The sequence below is a fragment of the Palaemon carinicauda genome, chromosome 30 (assembly GCF_036898095.1).
Source record: "Palaemon carinicauda isolate YSFRI2023 chromosome 30, ASM3689809v2, whole genome shotgun sequence".
Taxonomy (NCBI): Eukaryota; Metazoa; Arthropoda; class Malacostraca; order Decapoda; family Palaemonidae; genus Palaemon; species Palaemon carinicauda.
In genome coordinates this window covers 77590541-77617779 of record NC_090754.1, presented here as the reverse complement: position 1 = coordinate 77617779, position 27239 = coordinate 77590541, and the positions used below count along the sequence as shown (strand labels likewise).

Genomic DNA, 27239 nt, shown 5'->3' with positions numbered 1-27239 from the left:
ACATCCTGATTAATCATGTTCTCCAGCTCCTTCTTCACTGCATCCCGCAATGGGTAGCTCACTGGTCGGGAGGCATAAATTGCAAAAGGTTTTGCATTTTCCTTAAGCTCTATTCTCATCGGTGCAGTTTTCATAGTTTTTAACCGTCCTTCAATGCTGAACACTTCTGAGTAGTCTTCTATGATCTGGTTCCTCGTGTTTATGCTGAATTCCTCCACTGGGCTATTTTTTTCAGTACACCGAAGATCTGTGATAATACGAACTGTTTTTTTCATAGGAAATGGGAAATTTTCATGCACGATGTGCAACTTCTTGCAGGCATCAAGAGATATATACATCTCCTCACTTTTGACGTCACTACAAAAAATAACATTTTCCACACATTTGTTACCATTACCATGTAACACTAAATCAGTCTCTCCAATAACATTTAGTCTTTTGCCGTTAACACTTTCTAAGTACTCTTCACAGAATTGGAGGTCCTGTTCACCAAGCATCAAATCCTCCATCATTCCCACACCAGCAACAGTCCTCTCTGCTCCTGTATCGGCGATGACCCATTTTCTGATGACATGACTCTTCAGTGGGTGATGGATGTCAACTGACAACATCGGACGTTTCTCAGTACAACTAGAAATGTCGGCGACATGCTTGCGTTTATCGGCTTTAGGAGACGATTTTGTAGCGTTTTCCTTCCTTGGACTTTCACAGGCCTTACTATAATGGTTAAAGCGACCACAATTAAAACACTCCTTTCCCATTGCTGGACATTTTTTTCCTTGTTGGTGGGCTGAAAAACCACATCTGTGACACTTTGCGGATTCATCTATAGAGGACTTGTTGGCATGACTTTTTGTTCGCTGTTGACTTTTGCTTCTTTTCCGGGTCTGCAATCTATTCATATCAACACTATAACCTCTGCTCAATCTCTGATCTTCTTTCCCTGCCAACTCACGGTTGCGGCATAAAGTGATCGTCTCACGAAGGTTAAGTGCAGGTTTCTTCCCCAACAGTTCCTGTCTTACACTCTCATCGCGAACTCCGGACAATATAAGAGTGGCAATCCATTCATCAGCACTCATGTCTGACAGGTTGACATCCTCTGCTTGCTCGCGAAGATCCACCAGAAAATCGTCAAATGACTCTCCAGATTCTTGCTTCCTCCGAACAAGCTTGTAACGGTCTACTGCGATGTTCCGTTGTGATTTAAGGTGTCCCCTAATTCTCTCTATGATTTCACTCAAACTTAATTGTGTATCCATTGGGATTTCCATTGCATGGCAAATTCTTTGAAGGAACTCTGGTGTGCAAAACGTCCAAAAATTCGCGATCTGGTCCTCTCGAGTTTTCTCCCCTAGCTTTGTCACCTGTGCGTAATTTTTCCATGTAGCCTCCCATCTCTTGAAAATCTTCAAAGTAGTACCATCATCTAGTAACTCTGGGGGTCTAACAGAAATTTTTGTTGTCTCACTTCGGCGACTTCTCTCAACTCCTGTGGTTGTGTTATCGTTGAGGTCAGCCCGAGGTGTGACTCGTTCAAGGATAGCAGCTAATTCTCGTTCGCGGCGCTCCTGTTCACGTGTAAAGCGTTCTTCCTGTGATTGCATCTGCTTCTGTAGCATTTGCAACATAGTAAACATGGGATCACTTGCCGCTATAAAAGTAGTTTCCTTGTGATTTTCAATAGGAGTCTTTATTCCCTCCTCAGTGTCGCCTATCAAATTGGACCTTTCGATTGTTATTTGAAGTAGTCTTGATAATCTTGATGTATTATCCTTGTTGTCATAGGGAACTCCAAGAGCCTCCAGGTAATTCTTGATTTCATCACGATCTAAATCACCAATATTTTCTTTAGTGAGGGCAAGGGCTTCCTCACGAAGTTCTGCAACTATAGGCATTGTAGTGGTAGGGTTATTCTTTCTGCTTGTAGATATCTTCCTTTATACTCACTGCGCCATGTGTTAACTTAATTCAGGAGCCAAATAAATATCGATAATAACGAATCAACTATTTATTCCTGAATGGATTTATTTATAATACGAAGTGTTACCTTCACGGCTGACAAATAACGACTCCCCATATAAGAAAAGGCGGGAGGCGAAAACCATTACAGTAGACATGTAAACAAAGTAACAGTAGTAATTATTATATGTAAATAACTGGTCGTTTGACCATACAACTGTTGAACGACAATTATAACAAGATGTAGATAGAACTCTAGTATACTTCAATATATATATATATATATATATATATATATATATATATATATATATATATATATATATATATATATATATATAGTATATATACAGTATATATATAGTGTATATATACAGTATATATATATATATATATATATATATATATATATATATATATATATATATATATATATATATATATATATATATAGTATACAGTATATACAGTATATATATAGTATATATATATATATATATATATACCTTTAATACCCAGAAATTCTTACCAGATGAGATGTCTAATAAAGCATGATTAGTATTGCAAACCATCTAATTTTCAACATTAGAACCTTAGCATAGAACTCTTTACATATCCAAAATTATGAAGGCATTATATACTGGTATGATTCTGATTCTCGTATTTATTACGAAACTACGCAGTTAAAAATAACAAGCAGAGATAGTTAGAACGTTAGTATCTTATCACTAAGACTTTGATAGGTTTATCTTCCATATCATGAGTACTTATTTTTATATATATATATATATATATATATATATATATATATATATATATATATATATATATATATATATATATATATATATATATATATATATATATATATATATATACATACTGCTATAGGTCGCTCTCCCCATTCCCCCGGGTAGGGGGAAGTAGTCATACCCCGGTGAGAGTGGTTTTAGTTAGGAAAAGGGGGAGGGGGTGGGAAGGGTTGAATCCGTGTGTGTACATATGAATGTAAATATTTAGCCCTCATTTTTGACGGGTTGTGTACAATGGGATATATATATATATATATATATATATATATATATATATATATATATATATATATATATCCCCTATAAAGTGCAATTGTTTGAATATATATATATATATATATATATATATATATATATATATATATATATATATATATATATATATATATATGTGTGTGTGTGTGTGTGTCTGTGTGTTTGTAAATTGGTGATGTTATTTTTAGGATCTATGGATATTCTATCTACACTTTATTCCGGAATATATGTAAATTTAATTCCAAATTTTAAGATAATCATTTCATTGTGGAGAATATTCTTGTTAACTGTTGCCACTTGGATATATTAATCCATTCTGAAATATGTTGTTATCAGAGGCGCAGTGATTTTCGATAAATCTTCATTAGGCCTACTTAAACACATGGCGAAGTTAGTGATAGACATTATTGAGTCAAGTGACTGATAAAATTGTAGGATATAGGCCTACTCTGATGCGTTATCTATTGAGAAACTGAAATATGACAATTTGGGTATATAACAATTGTGATACTTAAGGACTCCATACATACCACACACATACAATAATAATAATAATAATAATAATAATAATAATAATAATAATAATAATAATAGTATGAGGATCGCCAAGAATGGAGACAGTTCTTGAAGCGGGACGACTGACAGGCCTGGAGGCCTACCTGGCGTCTGGTGAGAAAGGTGATATATATATATATATATATATATATATATATATATATATATATATATATATATATATATATATATATATATATATATATATATATATATATATATATATATATATATATGTGTGTGTGTGTGTGTGTGTGTGTGTGTGTGTGTGTGTGTGTGTTGCACGGCACCTGTTTCATACACGCTCATACACTGTAGCCTAATGCTATTACTGTTTTTTTTTTTTATCTCCCTTGCTGATAACATAAAATCCCGTTTAAGCTGTGGTAATCAGCTCTTCTAGGAGGACACACCAAAATCAAACTATTGTTCTCTAATCTTGGGTAGTGCCCTAGCCTCTGTACCATGGTCATTCACTGTCTTGGGTTAGAGTTCTCTTGCTTGAGGGTACACTCGGGCACACTGTTCTATCTTATATCTTATTTCGGTGCTACTATAGCGTGAGGTCTACCGCCATATGTCGCCTACCCAGGCGGAGGGCTAGATCTACCACGCGACAAGCTTGGACCTTCCGCAACCTAAACGCCATGGGGTACCAACTTCTACAGTGAACCACCAGCAATATTATGTGGATCCAGCGACAGGAGCACACACACAGGCAATTGAGCGATCGTGGTTGGACGCTAAAACGATGATTCTCAAGAGATTAATGCGAGGTGTTGGTCGTCAGCTGTTCCAGTCTCATCTTGAGAAAAAATTCCAATGATCTATTTGTCGTTCTTAGAAGATGTACGAAGTGTGTACCGCTAGGATAAATGTATGGAAATATATGATAACATGTTTATTTTTACCTTTATTCCTTGTTTTAATGTAATTAGAAATCCAATTATCTTTAAGTCATTTCTAAGATATGTTTAAATTAAGTGTTTATTGCTTAAACAAATGTATGAAATGTGTTTCATCTATGAGGGACGAATAATTTAGCAGTACACTGATAACATCATTATTTTTACCTTTATTTCTTTTTTTTAATGTAATTAGAAATCCAATTATCTATTTAAGTCATTTCTAAGATATGTTTAAATTAAGTGTTTATTGTTTTGTATCGCTAGAATAAATATGGAAATATATAACATGTTTATTTTTACCTTTATTAATTTTTTTTTCAATGTAATTAAAATTCCAATTATCATTTTAAGACATTTCTAAAATATGTTTAAATTAAGTGTTTATTACTTAAACAAATGTATGAAATGTGTTTTATCTATGAGGGACGAATAATTCAGCGGTAGACCTCACGCTATAGTGTTAACGGGAGGTAGACCTCACGCTATAGTGTGGTAGACCTCACGCTATAGTAGCACCCTTATTTCTCTTCCACTTGTTTTGTTAAAGTTTTTATAGTTTATAAAGTGATATTTATTTTAATATTATTGCTCTTCTTAAAATATTTATTTTTTCCTTTTTTCCTTTCCTCACTCAGCTATTTTCGCTGTTGGAGCCCCTGTGCTTATAGCATCCTGCTTTTCCAACTATGGTTGTAGCTTAGCAAATAATAATAATATTAATAACATAACCCAGTTAAATTATAATCATGAATCAATATACAAGAAAGAAAAAAAATTGGCTTGTTTGCCAGTTGGGATAACACCTACTGCAATTGTATACTGTTACTTCTGCAAAACCTTTTTTTTTTTTTTTTTTTTAAATATGTTTACCAATCTTGCAACCGTTTATTATAGAATTATGCATTGTCACATTTACCGCAATATACATTTTCACACTACCAGATTGCTCATAGGAACCTGCTTGTTATTGTTACTATTTATAACTTTTCCTCCTTGGAGCTCCTTGACTTGTAGTATCCTGCTTATCCAAGTAGAGTTGTAGCTTAGCTAATAATAATAATAATAATAATAATAATAATAATAATAATAATAAAATTTAAATCATGTTTTTATATAGGAGTTCACATTACACAAAGGTGTTCGTCTTCTAAAGCTTACCAGTAACAAGTTCGTTTACTTTGTACAAACTATGTCAATTAATTACGAAATTCAAGTTCTCTTTTCAGAAAATAACATTCGCTCACGTTAAACAATGAGTAAATCCGTGGTAGTCAACTAAACGCGAAGGGAATCAAATGGCCGGGTATGTTTGCTCTAAGGGTTGCAATGCGTTGATGATCTAATTCCGCCTTCTGCCCCTAACGTCATAGTTCCTCTGCCTTCTTCAATTTCATCGTTATGGTTGCCATCCTCTCCATAGAAAAAGGACAATTAACAACAAATGATTGGGACGACTTATTTTTTTTCAGTTATGCGCGCTGTTATGCAGCCTACGGTCTATAACGAATATATTTAAAAAATATATTGATTAGCTATTTAATTTATAATCGAAATTATATACGGAAGGGTAGTTTGCGTAGCTACTGCATGCATACCAAGTGGTATCGTCCTTCAAAGTTCACATGCACCCCGAGGATCAGTAAATAAACAGCGCAGTAATGTCTAAAACACTCTTAGTTACACCCTTGTATACATACGTCACTTCCCCTTTTGCTTTTTTAATCAATATAAAGTACTTTTGATCCACATGAAGTAGGAGTGACAAACAACACCGTTATTTATTAACGAATACAGAAACAACCTCGCCTTTAATATATCTCTTGTTAATGGGGTTAATGACTTAAACAAAGGTTCGTGCTTTCTGAAAGCAGACGAAATTTCCTGAAACCTAAGTTGACAGATGTTGAAATATCTAAACTGATAATAGCCGAACAAAAGAGTTTCAAGCAGAACCTTCGTGTCTGTACCTGTACTATAGATATCAATCGATTTATATTTCGATAATGTTATATACCAGTTCTCTAAATGTCTTTTAAAAATATATCTTTAATAATGTTTTGGTAACGTAACTCCATCGCCTAGCAATGAACAGAATCACGTCAGTATAAACGCCTTGACATACCAGTCCCCAACAGCTATAGGAGGATTTAAATCCTTAAAAGGATTGAAACTCGGCATTCAACTCCGTCATCCAAACCTCTTTCATCTATTCTTCCCAACACTTATATTCTTCTATTGATTATTGCAGTGTTGGTGAATGTAGTTGGAGGAAGGAACGTCAATTCTTCGCTTATCGTCGCCAGTGACCCAACGCCGTGAAAATGACTATTGTCACCAAGCCTATAACGGAAAAGAAGAGTGAGAAGCCTCTGGAAAAGCCATTAGTGTGCAACGAAGCACTTGTAAGTAGCTCTTTCACTTTTTTTTTAGGTTGAGTAACTATGTAAATATTGGAAAACGACTAAATCTTAAGAGCTAGAATCCGCTGCGTTGTTAGACTTATCACATCCGATATCGTGAAACAAAAATGTTGGGCTAACTCCTAAGCCATTTGTTAGGCCATTTACTACGAAAGCTCTTAAGTTCACGGGTTTGGATTTTAATGTTAATGGCCATTTTTTTAGTGATAATACTATAAGTCTTACTAACATTTTGCTGATGTTATGTAGTCTAGGTTGCCTACGGTAGGTTAACAATTCTTTACCGATTGCCGTGTTAGTCTTCCATGTAATTTGTATAGGACATCTCAAAAATTTATTCAAGGCCTATGTGAAGATAGTCATATCGAGGTCATTGCTAGTAGGCCTTTATGCCAACTTTGACCTTTTGAATTTGTACATCCTGTTATTTCAGCTACCTCCATTATTATTATTATTATTATTATTATTATTATTATTATTATTATTATTAGATAAGCTACAACTCTAGTTGCTGTAAGCCCAAGGGCTCCAACAAGGATAATAGCTCAGCAAGGAAAGGAAATAAGGAAATATACTACAAGAGTAGATCAATGAAAAAAAAAATGTAACTGATCCCAGTGTGAAATAATTCTTAGTGCCTCTGGCAAATAATCTGATAAATAGGTATTCTTATTCCTTCCTTTGTTGAGTTATGTAAGTTTGTTGGTAAAAAAAAATGATAGACTAGTGCAAGAAATGGTTTGTTGAAAATAAGACTGCTATTGTGTATTTTGTGGTCTTTTCAATGATTTTGGTAATGATTTCTGGAAGAAATCTGTAGTATTTAAGTGATAGAGGGTTGGCAGTAAATTTTTGGTAGTCTCCCACCCAGTCATTAGGAAGTGTGTATGTGGTTGGGTCACCGATTTTTTGTCTGCCAAAATGCTCATTCACTTGGCTAATATCATGTATTGCCTACCAGAAGAGAGGAGCAATAAGATACTGTAATGATTAATTGTGGTCGAGCGAAGACCATGAAGTGAATAATTAGTGTTGGTTCATTAACCAACATACTTAGAGATACAATAAGCTACGGGTGACGACGATAGTTAAGGTTCTCGTTTTCTATGTGAGCAGCACACCTGGTAACCCGACAATCTACACACGTACCCTGCCAATTATTGCATGAAAAATAATTTTTTCCATTAGCTTTCTTGTTGGTGTTGTGTTTTCTGGTGTTGTTATCCATCACAAAAGTATCATTTTATTTCCACCACCCAACAGTGATGGTGGAACCCCAGGTGGGAATCGTGGTCGTGGGTGGGATCAAATGAAAACTAACAAATTGTGGAAGATAAAAACAGCAAAAACCAATAAAATAACAAGAAAACTAACAAAAATCTTTTTCATGCAAAATAAGAGATTGAAACAACACTTGCAGACTAACTGCTCCAGTTATCTCTGGAGCACCATTTTCTCGTGAGTTTTGTTTTCTTTTGAGCTCCATTTTCAGTAAATTTATAGAAAAACACAGGACAACATTTTTAAGAGAAATAAAGTACTTTTACTACATTAAATTATTTGTTTTCAGCAAATTTGATCTTTATTTCCACTGCAAATAAGCTGTTCTACTGTTATGCAACCTCACCCTTCTCGATGAATACAAGTGGGAACCTGGGATTTTGGGTGTGCAAAAATAGGACAAATCATGATTCTTTAACTTTTGGAATTTGTAAAAGAACGCAGAACCTAACAAACCCACCTAACCTAACTTAGTTCCCAGGTCCCAGACCTAGCTTGGGTAAGCCCCCCTGGACTCCTCTTCCCAGGTCACAAACTAAAAGTAAATCACAAATTAATCCTTACATTATGATAAAGTAAATCACAAAAAAACATTACATTATGATCAAGTAAATCAGAAATGCCCTTACTTTATGATTGATACCTACGTCTCCTTCTTGTCTTGGCAATCTTTATAGAAGCCTCACAGTAAAAAAGTGCTGGTCTTCCCTAAATGCCATGTCAGAATTGCACTTGAGACACTTCAATCTTCAGGGATAACACAGAAAGATTTTAAAAGATTATCCACTATACCAGGAGCACCATGGTAATCGCCATTACACTTTGGTGCGTTGGACTCCATAACTGATACCCGACACGTAACACAGCTACAAAGGAACTGAAAACTTGTGGGAAGAAAATGGGGTGTGCCACAGAACTGCCCAAGTCATACTCTAGCATACATACATGTCCATATATGGTAAACTTCGTCACATGGTAGAGGAATGACGTATGTGCGCAGGAAGTATAAACTCGTAATGGAACAGCAAGGAAGAGGGCTTGTGTGCAGGAAGTATAAACTCGTAACCGTGCAACCAGTAGGAGGGTTTGTGCTCGGGAAGTATAAACTCGTATTTGTGTAAGAAACCATGCACATCAGGAGCAGAAACATCCGACTCGCAAAAGTAAACAAAACGATGGAATAAATATTTAAGGGAAGAGGGTCCCCATATTTTGTGGATTTATTATGCATCCAAGAGAATAATGTATAGAGAAGGAAATTTAAGTTTTACCATTATTTATCAATTCGCCAGTAAATTTTTCCCACCCAAAAACCCCTTGTTCCCACTGGGTGGCCCCCATTACCGTAGGATATACTAGGGTACGGTATATAGTATATTATTAACTACGTTTTTGCTAGGGAAATAAAGGTAATTTTCGAAGAAAATGTAAGTTTTTCTATACTGTATATACCCCAATTTTTTTTTTTATTAGTAAAGTTTCTCCTATGTAGTTCTATAATAATACCCCATTTTCTTTTTAGCTCTATTTTCTTCTGAACACAGACTTCTCAATCTTTAACATGGTTCAATTTTGAAAGGGAACCAAACACAAGAACACCAGTTAACCTAAACTTCTCCATCTAATGTAATCTAGAAGTCGTATCCTTTGCTTACTCTGAACTTTGTTTGTAATGTCTTGTCTTAATAGTCTGAGTCTGAGTAATCCAAATCAGGTCTAAAATCAGTAGTGATGGCTTGCTTTCAAAATGGCGTATCTGCAAAATTACCCTTGTAATCACTCTCAGAGAAAGTGCTCAGATCACGCTTCTTAGTTCACTCTTTCTAACTTTAGAATGACATTACCAATAATGTCGATCTTGATGTAAAGTGCACAGCTTTTTATGGAAGCGCTCTGTGATTATGAAGAAATTTCAAAGTTTCTTCATTATTTGTTGAATATAGTCTAATGGATTCATGTGGGGGATATTCACATCTATCACAAACGGTAGCCATGCCTGAACTGTTGAATTTTTATATGCAAATCAACTGCTGAAGCATATTGTTTAACGAATTTCAAGAAAATCCATTAAAAAGGGGGTAATTAGAATATATCTGGATTCTGTTGGCAAATTCGAATTAAAGATCATAAAAACGGTAGAGAAAAGCATTAGGAAATAACACGCCTGTGTAAACAGATCATGGACAAACTTATCATTAAGCGAAGAACCCCCCAAATTCTTACAATCAATTCTAATGTATTTAGAGAAGGTGGTGCATTACCATTGGAGGGCCGAGCTCAGTGGATGGATTCACTGCACATTTAGGCGAAAATTGTCACGGTGTACAATGGGGAGGAGTTAGTTTGCTGGAAACATACAATTATAACGAGAGCTACTCTTTGCGACACTGTGAACATCAACAATTAACTTAGAAAAATTCCTACTTACTGTTTAATGATTATATTTTTTTTCTGATGCATTTGCGTGAATATTGTATTGAGAAGATTTTTTTTTTTCCACGTGTGTTACCCGAGAAAAATATGAATTTGGACTCGGGCTGTATTTGCACCAAGTATGTCATCAATAACAATTGTAATGCCTTTGAGCATACTGTTTATTAGTTTGATTTTATATTTCAACTGTCATCAAAACCCAGTAATAGTAATGAAACATGATCATAACAGTGTAACTTGTTTGCCTGGTCTTCCTGACTGTATAAAGAATTTTCCAGTCTCCTTTTTAATGGAGTCATTTGTAGCCATGTCCATCATACCAAGAAAATATCCTGTGTGTTGGTATGCCAAATTAATTTTCAATTATTCATTGGTGTTTGTTGCAGCTGGAACATTTTTCGCTATTTGCGTAAGCCCCATTGACAAAGATTTTGGCGTTATATATTTTAATTACCTAATTTATCACCTTGTTCAATTGGGTTTTCTCTGCCGTAACTTGCATTGGTTGTAGTTTACCATTCTGATGGCTCCTATGTTCTGGCAAACTGTTTTGCTACAAGTGTTATCTCTGTGGGCTAGTATTTATAAGAGTTTATGGTTTGACTTTAGTTCATTCAAACAGATATATGTTTCAGATTTGATTTCGCTTGATGTAAGATGATGAAACAGAACAACAAAATGTATTACATATATACTGTATCATAACAATTGAAAATGTATAATTGACTGAATAAAACCCATGATATACAAACTTGACAAAGGGGTGAGTTACAGTTTTGTGGTCCAGGTTCTATTTGAACATGGACTTGGCTTCCATTTCTCATTATCAGACTGAATAATAATCAAACACATGTTTCTACCCTCACCTTTTATTATTAACATAAATAAAATAAGAGTTTTAATTACATTACAGTCAGCCCTCAACATTCGCGTGTTCGTGACACAAAGAACAGTATAACCTATTGAATAAAAAATCAATCATTCGAAGTTTAGCGATAAGTACTATTGCTGCCTGACTCTTTCAAACCAACCGCACACCTTTGCGCCTATCATTCTTCGATGTTTCCTTCTCCATACAGCACAGCACCCCCATCTCTTGCTCACATGATCTCAGTCTTGCATCGTCTCTCCTCATGTGGATCTCCTACTTCGGTCCTTTATGTACAGAAATACATGATTTGTACGTATCCAATGTGTATTTTAGTAATTGTAGTATAAAATGTGATACGTGCATCATGTTACTCCACACGCTAAATAGTTGATGGTTCCAAGAGCTGCATGTTGTGATCTTAAAATCGTTACAGGTTCTTTTAATAAGTAAAATAAATGCATACAACAACAACCAAACAAAACATGGGAAATATAAAAATAAACACACAAAAAACAACTCATTTATTCACAAACTTACAAAGAAAACTAATGCTACTTCTTCGGTTACTTTAACGGACAAATCAAATCAGTCAAAACATCAACAGTAAAGGGGAACAGTCAGTATGGTAGAAATACTTTAGTTTTCTGCAGCTGCCGAGACGATACTTGTACGGAGACTTCGGGCTTAAAAACGTTGCAGAAGGGCGGCCGAAGTTCAGATGAAACTGGCACGATGACCGGATTCGAAGACGTCGCAAAAAGGGTGGCATCAATAAGGGACATCAGAGGTCTTCCAAGGATTCAACGATACTGTTGTTGAACGAAGGCAGGCTGCAGGCAATGTTGGCTACTTCTTGTCACGAGCAGAGAGGACTGGCTGCTTCAATTTCTCTCTTTTTCTTGGCCATGGAATTTTTTGGAGATAGGCTTTTGTTGTCTGAAGGGAAGGTTCGAATGTGGCTCTATCAGACTTCCGGTCTTCTCTGTTTTTTATCTTGCTAGAACTTGGATCTTATCTGCTTTGGACATAGTTCCTCTCTTGTCTTATGTCCTGTCCTATCTCTCTTGGACAATCTCTTCTTGAAGTTTATATACCCATGTATGGGCGGAGTTAATTACACTGGGTTGTGGTCATCTCCATAGGGGGCGTTCTTTTAAACAATTCTGCATCTCTATTGGCTTCCTTAAAAATGCTTACTTTGATCACGCCATGGAAGTTTTATAAGAAATTTTTGGTGCAACCTGGACCACATGTTAAGTCGTAACAAAAGGGCAGCAGGTGTCCTTCCATGATGACATTTATCCTAAACAAGGATTTCCCTCAGGGTCGGTTTCTCAAAATATGCCAGCTCCACTAATTAAGACGACGACATCTTGGTCAAAACAGTACAGTTCCCTTATCATGGGTCCATAGTCGAATCTCGTCTCGCCTCACGCTCACTCTTTGGTAATAGATATTTTTGTGTTTCACTATATCCTTTTAAAAGTATTGTATCTACCCATGACACTGCATTATGCTTCAGTCTTATTGCATAGAACTTTACATGTATACGGCATAGTAATGCATTTTAATTTTTATTTTGTTAGTGTATTAATTGTGTAGTACTGTAATGTTATTGTTTTATTAACTACTGTACTGTACTGTATACAAATTAACAACTTTTTTTTTACAGTAATATAGGTAGGCTACGTGTATGGTGACATAAACTGCACAGGTCAACCTTCCGAAATCAGTGAACACTTAGGAGTGTTGTCTGAACTGTAATGCAGTGATAGTACTGTACATATAATACAATAATATACAGTACAGTATCAGTAAGTTTTATTAGATAGGAACAACAGTTTTTTTGTTGTTACAGTATGTATTATATGTACACATTGAGTGTGGCGATAACTCTTGTTGTGTGTACCGTAGTTTTACTGTGTACGTAGTACACGTGTTTACATGTAATGTACTGTACACTTATGAAATGTGTTCATTCATTAATATAATACTTGTACTGTAGTAGAAGCCAAGTAAAAACAATATTCATCAGTACAGCGAGTTACTTAGTGTTTTAGTTGACTGTGTGTAGGCAATGGTAGTAAGTTGGTAGGTTAGGAGTTAATCTACCCTAGGGCAGCAAGTATTGCGGATTCTTGGTTTTCGCGCCTGTCTCTGTTACCTAACCCCCGTGAATAAGGCAGGCTGACTGTGTATATTCCAATATTGAAAACAATTGCCAGGATGGTATAGAATATGAAACGGACTCTTTATTTTGTTCGAATAAGAAAGTCTTATAACAGAACCCCCATATATCAATTTTTTCAGAACTACAGGGAGGGAGGAGGCTTCTGCAGTAGGTGTAAAGGTGACGAAATGAGCAAAACGTGAATATTTTGTTAACATCTGTAACTTTCTAGAAATTTTTTGCCAGTATATGGAATTCAAAATAGTGTATTTGCAAAGATATAAGTCAATTATGCAAGTTCAAATTCCCTATCTAATATTGCACTATTCTATTATAAAACAGATGTAAGTTTTTATGCGAAGTTTGATTTTTTTGTCAAAGTTCTAAAAAATTTAAGAAATAGCATATCTTGTCTTTATCTAAATAGTGTTATAACCCCAGGGTCTTGATTGCCTTGGTGAACCAGGACCATTGAAGGTTTACATCCTTATTTCCACAACACCCATATTTGAGGTTTTTAATAGAAAATTTGGGCAAAGTGTGTAAATATATATCCTGAAGGTGATCATGTGTTCCTGAGCATGTGATGTCATTTTTAACAATTTCTAAAGCTGTACAGAAATTTCTTGATTAGGGGTATGAAGGTTGTTTAATTGACCTTAATTTTAGTGTTTTTTTATACTGTGGTAATCATGAGGCCCCATTTTTTTTTTATAAACTTGTACAGATGATTGGTGTTTTTTGTTTTACTAAAGTATAGTAAAAATATCAGTTATGAGATTAGAACTGAGATAAACCAATATATTTCTTCAAACACATTAATTTGAACCATATATATCCTAGTTGGAGACTAACAGTAACTTAGGTACTATACTTAATTTAATGAAAAATTCAAATTTTATTGTCTTTGGACATTATTATTCAACTTTCTACGGTGTTAGAACTGGTCGCCATTTATTATCACCCTCTAACAGGCCATTCAGTACTCTTTTTTTTTTTTTGGGGTGGGGGGGGGGGGTAATCACCTAACTTAACTCAAGATATCCTAGTACTCAAATTTTAAAACCAGTCTTCCTTATACTGTATCTTGGTTGGTGTGTCACTGTTGAGATAAAGCCAAATATGTGGGACCATTTTACTGATACATTTTTTGGGGCTTTGAAAGTGTTTGTTGAATACTTTCGGAAATGCGTACTTATCAAGTTATAAGGGTGATTGAAACACAAACATTTGTGTTTGTAAAACTACACACCACGAGATTACAACCTGCGCTACGATAAGGTAACTATACGGAAGCCCAGGGGAGGTTTTAAGGGAGTCTGAGGCCCACCCTGGTAGTCAAGGAGGGCCATCTTAGGTTAGGTTGCATCAGAGTGTTTATTTCCCATTTTAAATAGTTTTTCAGTCATGACTACTTGTGTTTCAACTTCCAAACAACAAATATAGTCTTCAAAATTATTAAAGTTACCTATGAATACACCAGAAACTACTACTATTTTCCTTGTTAAGGTTAGTTTATTAATACATAAAGACAGTAGGTGGTTACAATAGCTACATATCTATGAAGTGTTGTAACTGCTTTCGATGCAGGTTGGAAAACACAAATATAGTTTAACCCTGGATAGGAACGCTCCTCGGACACCCCTTTAAGGGTATACTTAGTCGCGCGCGACCCCAACTCCGAAAAAAATTCAGGAAAAATTTAGTTATGCATCAATCTGTATTGTTTGACTTGCTAGAAATACTTCAAAGAATGCTAAAAACTACTGAAAATATAAATGATACCCATCTACAAAATAAATATTTATTGGAAATATATTAAAAATTTAAGTATACAAAAAAAAAGACGACGTAAATATTCACAAAAAATAGAAATATACATATACATATAAATCCCTTTAGGGACACCTTCTTAGATGGCAAAGCAACAGCGTGTAATTGCTGGAAATGAGTTGGACCCATAGAAGTCAAGATCTGAAATGAGAAAAAAAGGGTAACTTTTTTTGGCCAAAAAAATTTGTCCAAATTTCATGAATTTTTTTGGGTACCCAAATGAAATAGGAAGAGGCTAATTTTTTTTATAGAATAAACTCATATTATCCAAGAACAGAAATACATAATAAAATGTGCACTTAGATGTAATTTACTGTTATATCAGGGGCGAAATCTAAAGGTAATTTTTTGACGGCTTAGTTTCACAATGTAAATTTCTTATGAAAATCATTGTATCTCCTTTAAAATATGATATTTATGCATTAAAATATACCAAAATATCACGAAATCTATACAGAACAAGAATATATAGAGATATGCCAACTTACCTTTCGGGTATGTCAACAAAATGGCCGCAGACCGCAACAACTCTTAAAGCCCAATCTACCACTTGAAATGAAGAATGGGGTTGCAAACTCCATATTATCATCAACATCTCTTTTTAAATCCCTTAGAAGTGTGTTGATGACATCCATGCCGAGGGAATACTGCCTGTTGGCCATTATTGAAGATAAATTCAAAATAAATAGAAAAAAATCAAATTTGCAAAAAATAAAAAAAATTCAGAAATTAACATTTGAGGGAAAATGGACCTCATGGCAATAGTAGTAGGTTGGCCAGGGCACCAGCCACCCGTTGAGATACTACCGCTAGAGAGTTATGGGGTCTTTTGACTGGCCAGACAGTACTACATTGGATCCTCCTCTCTGGTTACGGTTCATTTTCCCTTTGCCTACATACACACTGAATAGTCTGGCATATTCTTTACATATTCTCCTCTATCCTCATACACCTGACAACACAGATTACCAAACAATTCTTCATCACCCAAGGGGTTACTGCACTGTACTTGTTCAGTGCCACTTTCCTCTTGGTAAGGGTAGAAGAGACTCTTTAGCTATGGTAAGCAGCTCTTCTAGGAGAAGGACACTCCAAAATCAAACCACTGTTCTCTAGTCTTGGGTAGTGCCATAGCCTCTGTACCATGGCCTTTCACTGTCTTGGGTTAGAGTTCTCTTGCTTGAGGGTACACTCGAGCACACTCTCCTATCTTATTTCTCTTCCTCTTGTTTTGTTAAAGTTTTTATAGTTTATATAGGAGATATTTATTGTTGTTACTCTTCTTAGAATATTTTATTTTCCTTTTTTCCTTTCCGCACTGAGCTATTTTCCCTGTTGGAGCCCCTGGGCTTATAGCATACTGCTTTTCCAACTAGGGTTGTAGCTTAGTAAGTAATAATAATAATAATAATAATATATGGCATCTAAGCCAAAACCAATGTCATGCAAGTGGTAGACACACCATCCATCCACACTTTCCAACTATAAAGAACCAAACAAGTATCAACACTGTTCGACAATTTATAATTATGTAATAACTTTTCTGTTTAATCACTTACCCCTATAAAGGTATGTCAGGGTCGAGGTCGACCCCTGGGGGGGTAAAAAACGGGGAAGGAGGGAAGTTAGACAAAAATCAGTCCTAAAGCAGACAATGGCATGTAGACTAGTCACCCCTTGCAGGTCGATCACTTCCATATTCGAGACAGCTGATGATTTATGGGGAAAAAACAGGTTTTTAAAATGCTGCAGGGGTCGCATACGACCCATCATACCTTTCCAGGGTTAATACACAACCACTCATGTCATTCACGAGGGTAGTAATAGAATTATAATCTATGAATTAAAATTTAGAATTATGAAATGAAACACGAACAAGAAAGATAATGCAATTGTTTTATGGAAACCTTTTTTTTCCATCTACAAGGCATTTTAACCCGAAGACTTAACTTTGCACAATACAGTACCCATTTCTTAGTGACATTATGGAATTTCTTAATATTTTGGGATGGGAAAAATTAGTTCTCTGTATGTACTATAGTAACTATATTGGTGTACTGTACAAAATAATTAAATATGTTATGTATTGTATAATATATAAGTTCCGATAACTTTTCTTTTTCATCTAGACATACTGTACTTTTGGTACAGGTAGCAAAATGCCTTTTTTGCCCAAAATGTTTTTATTTTCATGTTTGTATTGCGCTGAAACTGCTTATACTTCCCAGTACAGTGATGAAGATCTTACTTTGTTTTATTTCAGAGGATTATTAATGTGTATATGTTAGCATATGGTAAAGTTTTGTTTTTTTGAGGGGTTAAGATTTTAAAACAGTGTGTAATTATTTTATTTTACTGAGTCTTGTTTTTTTTTTTCTTTATTATGTAGGGTGGAGATTGCAATGACCATGCTGTTATTGACCCCAACACTGATGATGTGGAAGCCTGGCTCTCCTCTTCTGCCCGCCGCCGTGTGTCTACGGCCACTACCATCTGTGTATTCCTCACTGCTCTCTTGGTGATGAGCATTGGTATTATTGGAGGCGTATATTTGTACCGCCAGTTTTCTCAGCATCAGGTAAACAAAATATTCTTAGATATTTAGGTGAACATTCTATGAGGTTAGTGTTAAAGTCTACATTTTTAGGTAATTGGATATTATTGTTAACTACTATAGGCTAAAATTCCCCTATATGAGAACTTTGAAAAACATTTTATGATGCGCTATTACTTTGAAAAGCATATTATTAGACACTACAGTATTAGCTGTAAAAAATCTTGATACATTTTTAGATGTTTAGGCGAGCTCACTAGTAATAGTAAGTTTGGGTAGGAGTTATTAGGAATATTCTACATACCCCTCACTCTCCTCTAGTTACACATTCGAGGTTCGACGAGAATGCAAAGACGCTCCAGAAACAAATAAAAGTGCTAGGTTTATTTCTAAACAAGAGCTTACTCAACTAGTGTCCAGGCCTAGACATACAGTCTCTTTTCTACCCCACCAAGAGGAAAGTAGCCACTGAACAATGACATTGCAGTTGTTAACCCCTTGAGCAAAGAAGAATTGTTTGGTAATCTCAATGTTGTCAGGTGTATGAGGACAGGAGAATGTGAAAAGAATAGGCCAGACTATTTGGTGAATGTGTAAGCAAAGAAAAATGAGCCATAACTAGAGAGAGGGATCCAGTGTAGTACTATATGGCTAGTCAAAGGATACAATAACTCTAGCAGTAGTATCTCAATGGGTGGCTGGTGTCCTGTCCAACCTACTACCTACTAGAGGATGAAGGATAAGATTTGTATGATTATCTATAATTCAACCATCTGCAAATGATATCTTTAGTTAAATTAAATAAAGAATTTTTTTTTTTCGAAACTTCATTTTCAACTTAGTTGTTAAACTTTTAAAAAATCTAAATCTCAAAATGTATTAAATGAAATTTAAACTTTATCTTGTCCAGATGAATCGTTTCCGAGGATGGTGTGGCATTCCCTATGAGCGGAACTTGATGGAACGCAGTAATCTGGAGCTACCTGCAAACTATCCTCTTTTCACAGTAAGTTTGTGTGCTAAATACCCTCGTAAGAAGGTTGGGTTTGGTTAAAAAAAATGTGAAAGGTATTATATAGAGAGATAGATAGATGGATATACTGTAGATATTTTATTGACCATTCTCCACAGAAACATCAAATGTAATATTATAAAATTACGTCGGCGCCCACTCGTGTCCGAGTATTGTGTTCTGTCGTTAGCCATCAGCCTCCTATCTAGAGATGAAGAGGGGTGGAGGAAACGACAGAATGCCAGTAGCTGGGTATACTGTTTTGGGTGGTCGTGGCTTTGCAACGGCCACGTACACACACTTGGCCCACGCCGTTTTCACCGCGGCTCAAGACATATGAGACAGGCGGCTTCTACGATGTTGGTTGCATCGGGCTGCCGGGTTCTTGTTATGTCAAGGCTCGCCTTGTTGCCTGCCCGACAGGCATTGCTCTCTTCCGCCGGCGCTGGGAAGCTCCGCCGTTGGGATCTTGTTTGGTTTGATTTTGGAGTTTTCCATCTCCTAGCCTTTGCCTATCTTAAATAAAGGAGAAGGCCTATAGGGGGATCCAGTCTTGGTCTGGTCTCTCAGATTGGCCTTAGCGGTATGGTTGAGCCTGCCAGGGTGGATAAACTACCCCACCGCCATTGCCCAGCCCATCATTGAGACACTCAAGCCCCTCTACTGCAGCAAAGTGCTGGACCATCAGAGGGGATATATATAAAATTACACAACGGTCCAAATACATAAACTCATTTCACAAGTCATGTTTCCTAAAAATGAAAATTTTTTAAAAAAGAACTGTATTCAAAGCAAATGACAACAATAATTAATATTTCAGATAACATTTCTGTGCCCTGATAACTCAGAACTGACAACCTTAAGATTCTTTGGTATGGTTTAAGGGGATTGTCCGCCATGGTGTTTTGACTTACCAACTTTCAGAAATCAAAAATCGTTTTAATGCATAAACATATCGTACATGCTCTTCAGAAGTTTCAGCCAATGATTTTTACAAATAACAAAGATATAGCGGTCTATAAATGATGATGTCATCCTTACTGTGTCGTCAGGCAGAAATGGAAGGCATTAGTAGAAAGTAGGTGAATAAATTCTACATCCTGGGAAAACCGCAGCCAGAGATTCCAAAGACGTATAGAAGTTATAATGCATGTGTTAGTTTACTTGCAGTTCGTATGTACATTGTGTTTTAACATCATCCTCGGGAACTTTATAGCAAGGCCAATGTTACCTAAGGTCATATAAAGAACAAATAGTCAATTATTTTTTCAAATAATGAAGATATAGCAGTCTTTAAATGATGACATCCTTACTGCGTCGTCTGCATGACTGAGTTTGACAGAATCGTCTTTGTGTTTATTTTTGTATCTCTCTCTCTCTCTCTCTCTCTCTCTCTCTCTCTCTCTCTCTCTCTCTCTCTCTCTCTCTCTCCCTCTCTCTCTCTCTCATTACTTTAAACTCCCATTTATACAAATACTATAATACCAGTATTCTACTCTCTCTTAGAATCAAATGATGGTTGATCTCTCTCTCTCTCTCTCTCTCCTCTCTCTCCTCTCTCTCTCTCTCTCTCTCCTCTCTCTCTCTCTCTCTCTCTCTCTCTCTCTCTCTCTCTCTCTCTCTCTCAATTTGAACTGCCATCTATATCAACCAAATGCTATCAATCCAAAGTTGAATTCTCTCAGTGATACATGATTTCTCTCTCTCTCTCTCTCTCTCTCTCCTCTCTCTCTCTCCTCTCTCTCTCTCTCTCTCTCTCTCTCTCTCTCTCTCAATTTGAACTGCCATCTGTATCAACCAAATGTTATCAATCCAAAGTTGAATTCTCTCAGTGATTCATGATTTCTCTCTCTCTCTCTCTCTCTCTCTCTCCTCTCTCTCTCTCTCTCTCTCTCTCTCTCTCTCTCTCTCTCTCTCAATTTGAACTGCCATCTATATCAACCAAATGCTATCAATCCAAAGTTGAATTCTTTCAGTGATTCATGATTTTTTTCTCTCTCTCTCTCTCTCTCTCTCTCTCTCTCTCTCTCTCTCTCTCTCTCTCTCTCTCTCTCTCTCTCTCTCTCTCTCTCTCTCTCTCTCTCAATTTGAACTGCCATCTATATCAACCAAATGCTATCAATCCAAAGTTGAATTCTTTCAGTGATTCATGATTTCTCTCTCTCTCTCTCTCTCTCTCTCTCTCTCTCTCTCTCTCTCTCTCTCTCTCTCTCTCTCCTCTCTCTCTCTCTCTCTCTCTCTCTCTCTCTCTCTCTCTCTCAATTTGAACTTCCATCTATATCAACCAAATGCTATCAATCCAAAGTTGAATTCTCAGTGATTCATGATTTCTCTCTCTCTCTCTCTCTCTCTCTCTCTCTCTCTCTCTCTCTCTCTCTCTCTCTCTCTCTCTCTCTCTCATATATGTTCAAAATCTCGTACTTCTGGCAGAAATGGAAGGCATTGGTAGAGGGAAGGGGAACGAAATCTACGTCCTACGAGAACAGTAGCTAGAGTTTCAAAAGACATATAGAAGTTATAATGTATTTGTTTGTTTACTTGCTGTTCGTCTGTACATTGTGTTTTCACAACGTTCTCGGGAACTTTATAGAAAGGCCAATGTTACCTAAGGTCATAGAAAGAACAAAAAGTAAGCAGAGAACAAGAAAAAAAGAACCAAGAAGAGAGGGTAACATGAATAAGAGTACAAAGCTGAAACATGCTAGGCAACTCATGACATCATTATGCCAAGTGTAATAGTAAACATAGGGTTTAAATACCTCGTTTAGGGTGCGTTTATATAGGAATAAACAATAAAATTGTCATAATAATGTTATCTTGGTTTCTTTAAGAAGCTAAAATTTTTTGCAAATATTTGGGAGCTCATATCTCAAAAACATAATTATTCACACTTAGGTACATTTTTCTCACTTATTTATTGTTCGATATTAGAGAGAAAGAAATCATTGAAAAGAGGAATAAAAATCCCACAATTTTGTGAGACGGAATTTTGATTTTATTTTTACTTTCATTTTCACGATTATTTTGCGTCTAGACGAGGAAAAGTAAATAAAAATTCAAGGAAAAAAAAGAGGAAAATGAAAATTCTGTCTCACAGAATTGTTCGCTTTATAAATTAGTTTTTATGGTACTGTATAAGATTCAATACAAATGGTGTCGTATTTGTGGGGAAAAATGTACCTAAATTTTGTTTTAAATCATGATTTTTGCTAATAAATCAAGTATTTTTTTATCTAATGACTTGAATTTTTTTATATTATGAAGGTATTATATATGTCTAAAACATATACAATATAGAAATGGTGTATTTTGGATCGTTAGGAAAAAAGTGGCGGACGGTCCCCTTAAGGTACGGGTCTTTTTTGTAATTTTTAAAAACCAGGTTTCTGAGGTGAGAAATTATATCAATTTTGGTATTATTCAGTTACAATTACATTTTATGTACTTGATCCTCATTAGATGAGAGTAGGTAGGAGGTAAACAGTCAGGAAGGAATTCTTAATGAGGTAAGATGCTGAAGTCGGAGTTGTGACAGGTTTGATCCCATACACATGGAATGTTAGTTATGCTATATACAGTACTGTGATTGTGATTCATTAATTTTAATAGATGAATTACTTTTAATTACAATTAGCTGGTCTCATAGATTCAACGAAAGAATTCATCCCCAGGGCTGGGAATATTTTGCTGGATGGGATCTATCTTAGCTGTCTCCAAACTGAATTGGATTTCAGAGAGTTTGTTTTATATCTGTCTCATTTTATGCTAGTCATCTTTTTTAGTATCACTAATTTGTATTAAGCCAAAAGATCTTCATAATGGGTTGCTAGTTTAGATTACATACCTATATTGACATATTTGGTTAGTTATTCATTGCCATCATAATTATGGTTAGTTACTGTATCTAACAATATAGGCCCTTTGCATCAATAGGCGTAGGAGGAGGAGTTGATGATCTAACAAGATCAATGCCAGTAGTATAATACGTTCACAATAAAGTAGAGGGAAAAACATTTTCCAAGGGACACTTGTCGTCGTCGTCTTTCCTACCATTATCCCTACATTAAGGGGTCATTTGCCTAAGGTGCCCTCTCCAATGTCTGTTATCAAAGGCATTCTCTTTCATCATACCACTTCTCTCTCATCAAACCTCATATCTCCTGATCATCCTTCACCTTATCTTGCTCTGTAATTCACTGCCTCTTCTCTCCCAATCACACTTCAGTTTATTTGGCTATGTAATTCTCTGTCTCTTATCTCAATCTCACCCTCCCTTAGAGGTTCTGCCCTAGCCCCCCATGCATCCTCAACATGTGCCTGCACCACCTCCGTGATCTTTACTACACCTACCATTATTCTTATTTCATCACTTTCTAATCTTTCAAGCAGTGATATTCCCCTAATCCACCTCAGAATTTTCATCTCTGTTCTCTCAAGCCTTGCATCCTCTTTTCCTCATAAGAGTGCACGTTTCAGATCCATACGTTAACACAGTACTGTGCAATAGATCTTGAATTTGATGTAGATTGGCCTTTTCTTACCACCCACGCTGCCTCCCTCCACTATTCAAACTCACAATCTCTCTCCTAACTTATAGTAGATCCCAAGTATCTAAATTGTTCCATCTGTTTAATAACCAAGCCTCTACTCCCATGTATGGCTATCCTGTCCCTACCTTGCTTACCGCTTGCCATAACCTCAGTCTTATCCACGTTCACCCTCAAGCCACCCCTACAAAATCTTCTACCACTCTACAGCCTTTCTTTGTAAGTCACCCTAATTTTCAGCAGTAATCAAATCATTTGCATATAGCATCTCCCACAACTCCTCATTCCTGATCTCTTCACTTAACACATTCATTATCAGCACAAATAAAAAAAGGCTTAATGCTGATTCCTGATGTAATCCAACACTAACTTCAGAGGTTTGTGTTTCCCCAACTGCTGTTATGATGTTTTTCCTTGTCCTTTTGTAAATCATCTCAATTATTCTAAATAATCTACCTAGGACTTTCCTCTTCCATTAGCATCAAAACATCATTTCCCTTTGGTTATAGTTATAGGCTTTTTCTTAGGTAATATTTATTGTCTAAGTGAAGATAGTGTAGCATTTGGGACAGGTACCTTATTCGGTATTAGGACAGAGTGTCGAAAGGCAGAGCGTCGAAGGACAGAGCGTCGAAGGACAAAGTGTTGAATGGGCAAAGTGTAGAATGGACAAAGTGTCGAATGGACAAAGTGTAGAATGGACAAAAGTTAAAAAGAGAGATAGATAGATTGGATTTGATTATTGATTTTAGGCTTAGGTCAAGGAATGGGACTTCAAGGTCATCCAGAAGATAGAGAGTTACAAGGAGTTATAAATGTTTTTTGAGTTGATTATTCAATTTAGGCTTACGCCAAGCACTGGGATTACAAGGTCATTCAGCGCTTTTGAAAAAATAAAATGGATATAGGATCATAAATATACATCATACATCAATATAAGCAATAAAAATCTATTTATGAGAAGACATAAAATATGAAAATACAAATGTATTAATGTTTTAAAAAAACTTGTAGCAATATTTATTTAAAGATTGTGAGCGATGGCTCTAAGATATTGTAACCCATCATTGACGTCATATATATCAAAAATACTTTTTAGTCTTAGGTTAAGGAGAGCATATTTCTTGTATTTTCTTTTTGCGTCACGGCCTTGTTGAATTTGTCCTAGAATGATTTCAGTGCTGGCCTGCTCCATACGAAGTTTTCGTAAAAGTTTGTCCTCTGTTGGGTGGCAAATCTTCACTCTTCTATGAAAAGCATTATGCCACCCTTCAACGGAGTTATTAGTCCTAGGCAAATCTTTTGCAACTCTCTCGTGAACTGACCACAAGTCAATTTCATATAATGGCTTTCTTCTTCTTCCCCTCTGGACGATTCCAAGCCATGTAGCTTCAAAATATTGTAAAAATTCTCCTAATGTTTCATCGGTTTCATCATCAAAAGACTCATTTAACTTATTGAACAGAGCACAAACATCAATTTATGGATGCTTCTTTCACTTCGGGCAGTGTTTATGGAGAAAAATCCAAGCCCTAGGATTGCAGACATGGTATAATGAGCGAAATAATGCTTTTATTATAAAGCAAATTCAGGCCCTCGCATTTGTTCCCCCCTTTGATGTTTGTGCTCTGTAAGAATTGTTATATGTAAGGATACAGTATATCATTGTAAACATTGTTATATAGTTATATGTAAGGATATACCAATGTAAACATTATTATATAGTTAAAGGTTAATTAGGTCGTTAGTTAAATGGATACTGTATTCTTTATCTTTTTATCATTTATATTTTATCATTGTTATATAGTTATATGTAAGGATATACCAATGAAAACATTATTATATAGTTAAAGGTTAATTAGGTCGTTAGTTAAATGGATACTGTATTCTCTCTCTTTTTATCATTTATATTTTATCATTTATCATTTTCATAATTTCGACACATTGTCTGTTCGACTTTTTGTCTGTTCGACACTTTGTCTGTTCGACATTTTGTCCATTCGACACTTTGTCCTTCGACGCTCTGTCCTTCGACACTCTGTCTTTCGACACTCTGTCCGCGCACGCCTTATTCTGGATTGTTTATTGCATTTTTAAGGAAGAAATGCAAAATTATTTTAAATTTTGAATTTAGATAATTTGGTGAAATTGTCTGATAAATTTTTATTATACTGTAATACTAGTTATTTTTTTTTACAATATTAATCTTCTCTGTAATCTGATATTCTTTGCAGAAAAAGCATCCTGCTGAGTGGAGCACTGGGGCCCTTTTCAAAGAAGAATTTGATCTAGATCTTGACGAAGAAGCATACGAACAGATTCATGTACCGAGTTTCGAATTTGGCCGTCGAGGTCGATTCATTCATGACTTCAAGACCGTAAGTATTCCGAACCTGTGTGCATATACAATCATCTGTGTTTTTCAAGAAATAAGAAACAGATTGACCTACATTTGTGAAGGGAACCTTATTGTGATACTGTTGATTATTTTAACTACAGTATATCTTTTGCTCAATATAGTGACGTATGTTGTGAGAAAACTTAAAAGAGGATGACTCTAAGGATTACGGTATTAAAATTTTAATCATGCCTGGAGGTATGAACTCTTGATGTTGTTGATTGTAAGTATGTACTAAAAAAAAAAATCTAGTATTAGAAAGGGTAGTTAAGAAGAAAGATGAGTAAAATCTATGATAAACCCCTTAATAGATGCTCATCTTGTATGCCACAGATAGTTTGTTTTTCAGTTCTCTTGTCAACTTTGTTCTGGATTATTTTATGTGGTTTAGGTTATTAGCAATCTTAAGGGATATGTTTTCCTGGATTTGTTAGTAATTCCTGCTTAAATTGTTCAAGAGTTATTGCTGGGCAATCATAATCCTCATTCTCTTTGTCTCTCTTGCCATCTAGATACAGTAATCATGAAGTATGTTAATGGCTTCCTGTTCCTCTTGGGAAGAGTTATGTTCAGAGGATAGTTGACGAGATTGAGAGTTCCAAAACTTTGGTTTGGGAAAATCTAGAGAAGACTATGCCAGTTGATTACATTGGAGGTGGTGATGATACCACTCAAGCTATTAGCAATTTTTTAAGCTTTGATAATATTTAGTTTTGTAAGCTCTTTTCCTCTTTGGCTTCCTTTGTTAGATGACGGCCATCCAGTCTTCAGGCAAAGGCAGAGCCTCTAGCCTAACCTTCTCAGTTTCAAATCCTAGCATAACTCCTAATATTTTTCCTAGTGGTTCTAGTGCACCAGTCAGTACGGGTTCTGATGGAGCACACGTCAAGACAGTCAATCAGCCTCACTCTCTCAAATGACTTCCAATATTTATGCTGCAAAACCCTTGTATTTTTCTATGATCTGATCTCCTTTTTATGCCCAGTAGATTCAGAGGTAGAAGACTGAGCTGATAGCCTGGATCTAAATATGCATCCACTCTTTGAAATAAACACTTGTGACTCAATTTATACAAAACAAAGCAATTGTTTTAACTTTGAGTTTAGATCTATTTAATTCTTTTGAAGCCATCGTTAATGTAAATAATAAGGAATCTTTAAATGCAAGTGTTTTGAGGTGGTTAACTAAAGAAATGCTGTTTGTTAGTGAAATTGGGAAATTAAAGTAC

At 35.7% G+C, this 27239-nt stretch overlaps 1 protein-coding gene across 1 annotated transcript in view; it reads left to right on the top strand.

Annotated features, from left to right (window-relative positions):
- The first annotated feature begins 6740 nt into the window (after window positions 1–6740).
- LOC137623307 (integral membrane protein 2C) overlaps window positions 6741–27239 on the top strand; it is a 39395-nt gene continuing 18896 nt past the window's right edge. Inside the window, exons 1-4 of the mRNA XM_068354105.1 lie at window positions 6741–6894; window positions 17890–18078; window positions 18965–19060; window positions 25848–25991. Of these exons, the coding sequence (XP_068210206.1) occupies window positions 6814–6894; window positions 17890–18078; window positions 18965–19060; window positions 25848–25991 (510 nt within the window). The 5' untranslated portion in view covers window positions 6741–6813. The remainder of the gene's footprint in view (window positions 6895–17889; window positions 18079–18964; window positions 19061–25847; window positions 25992–27239) is intronic.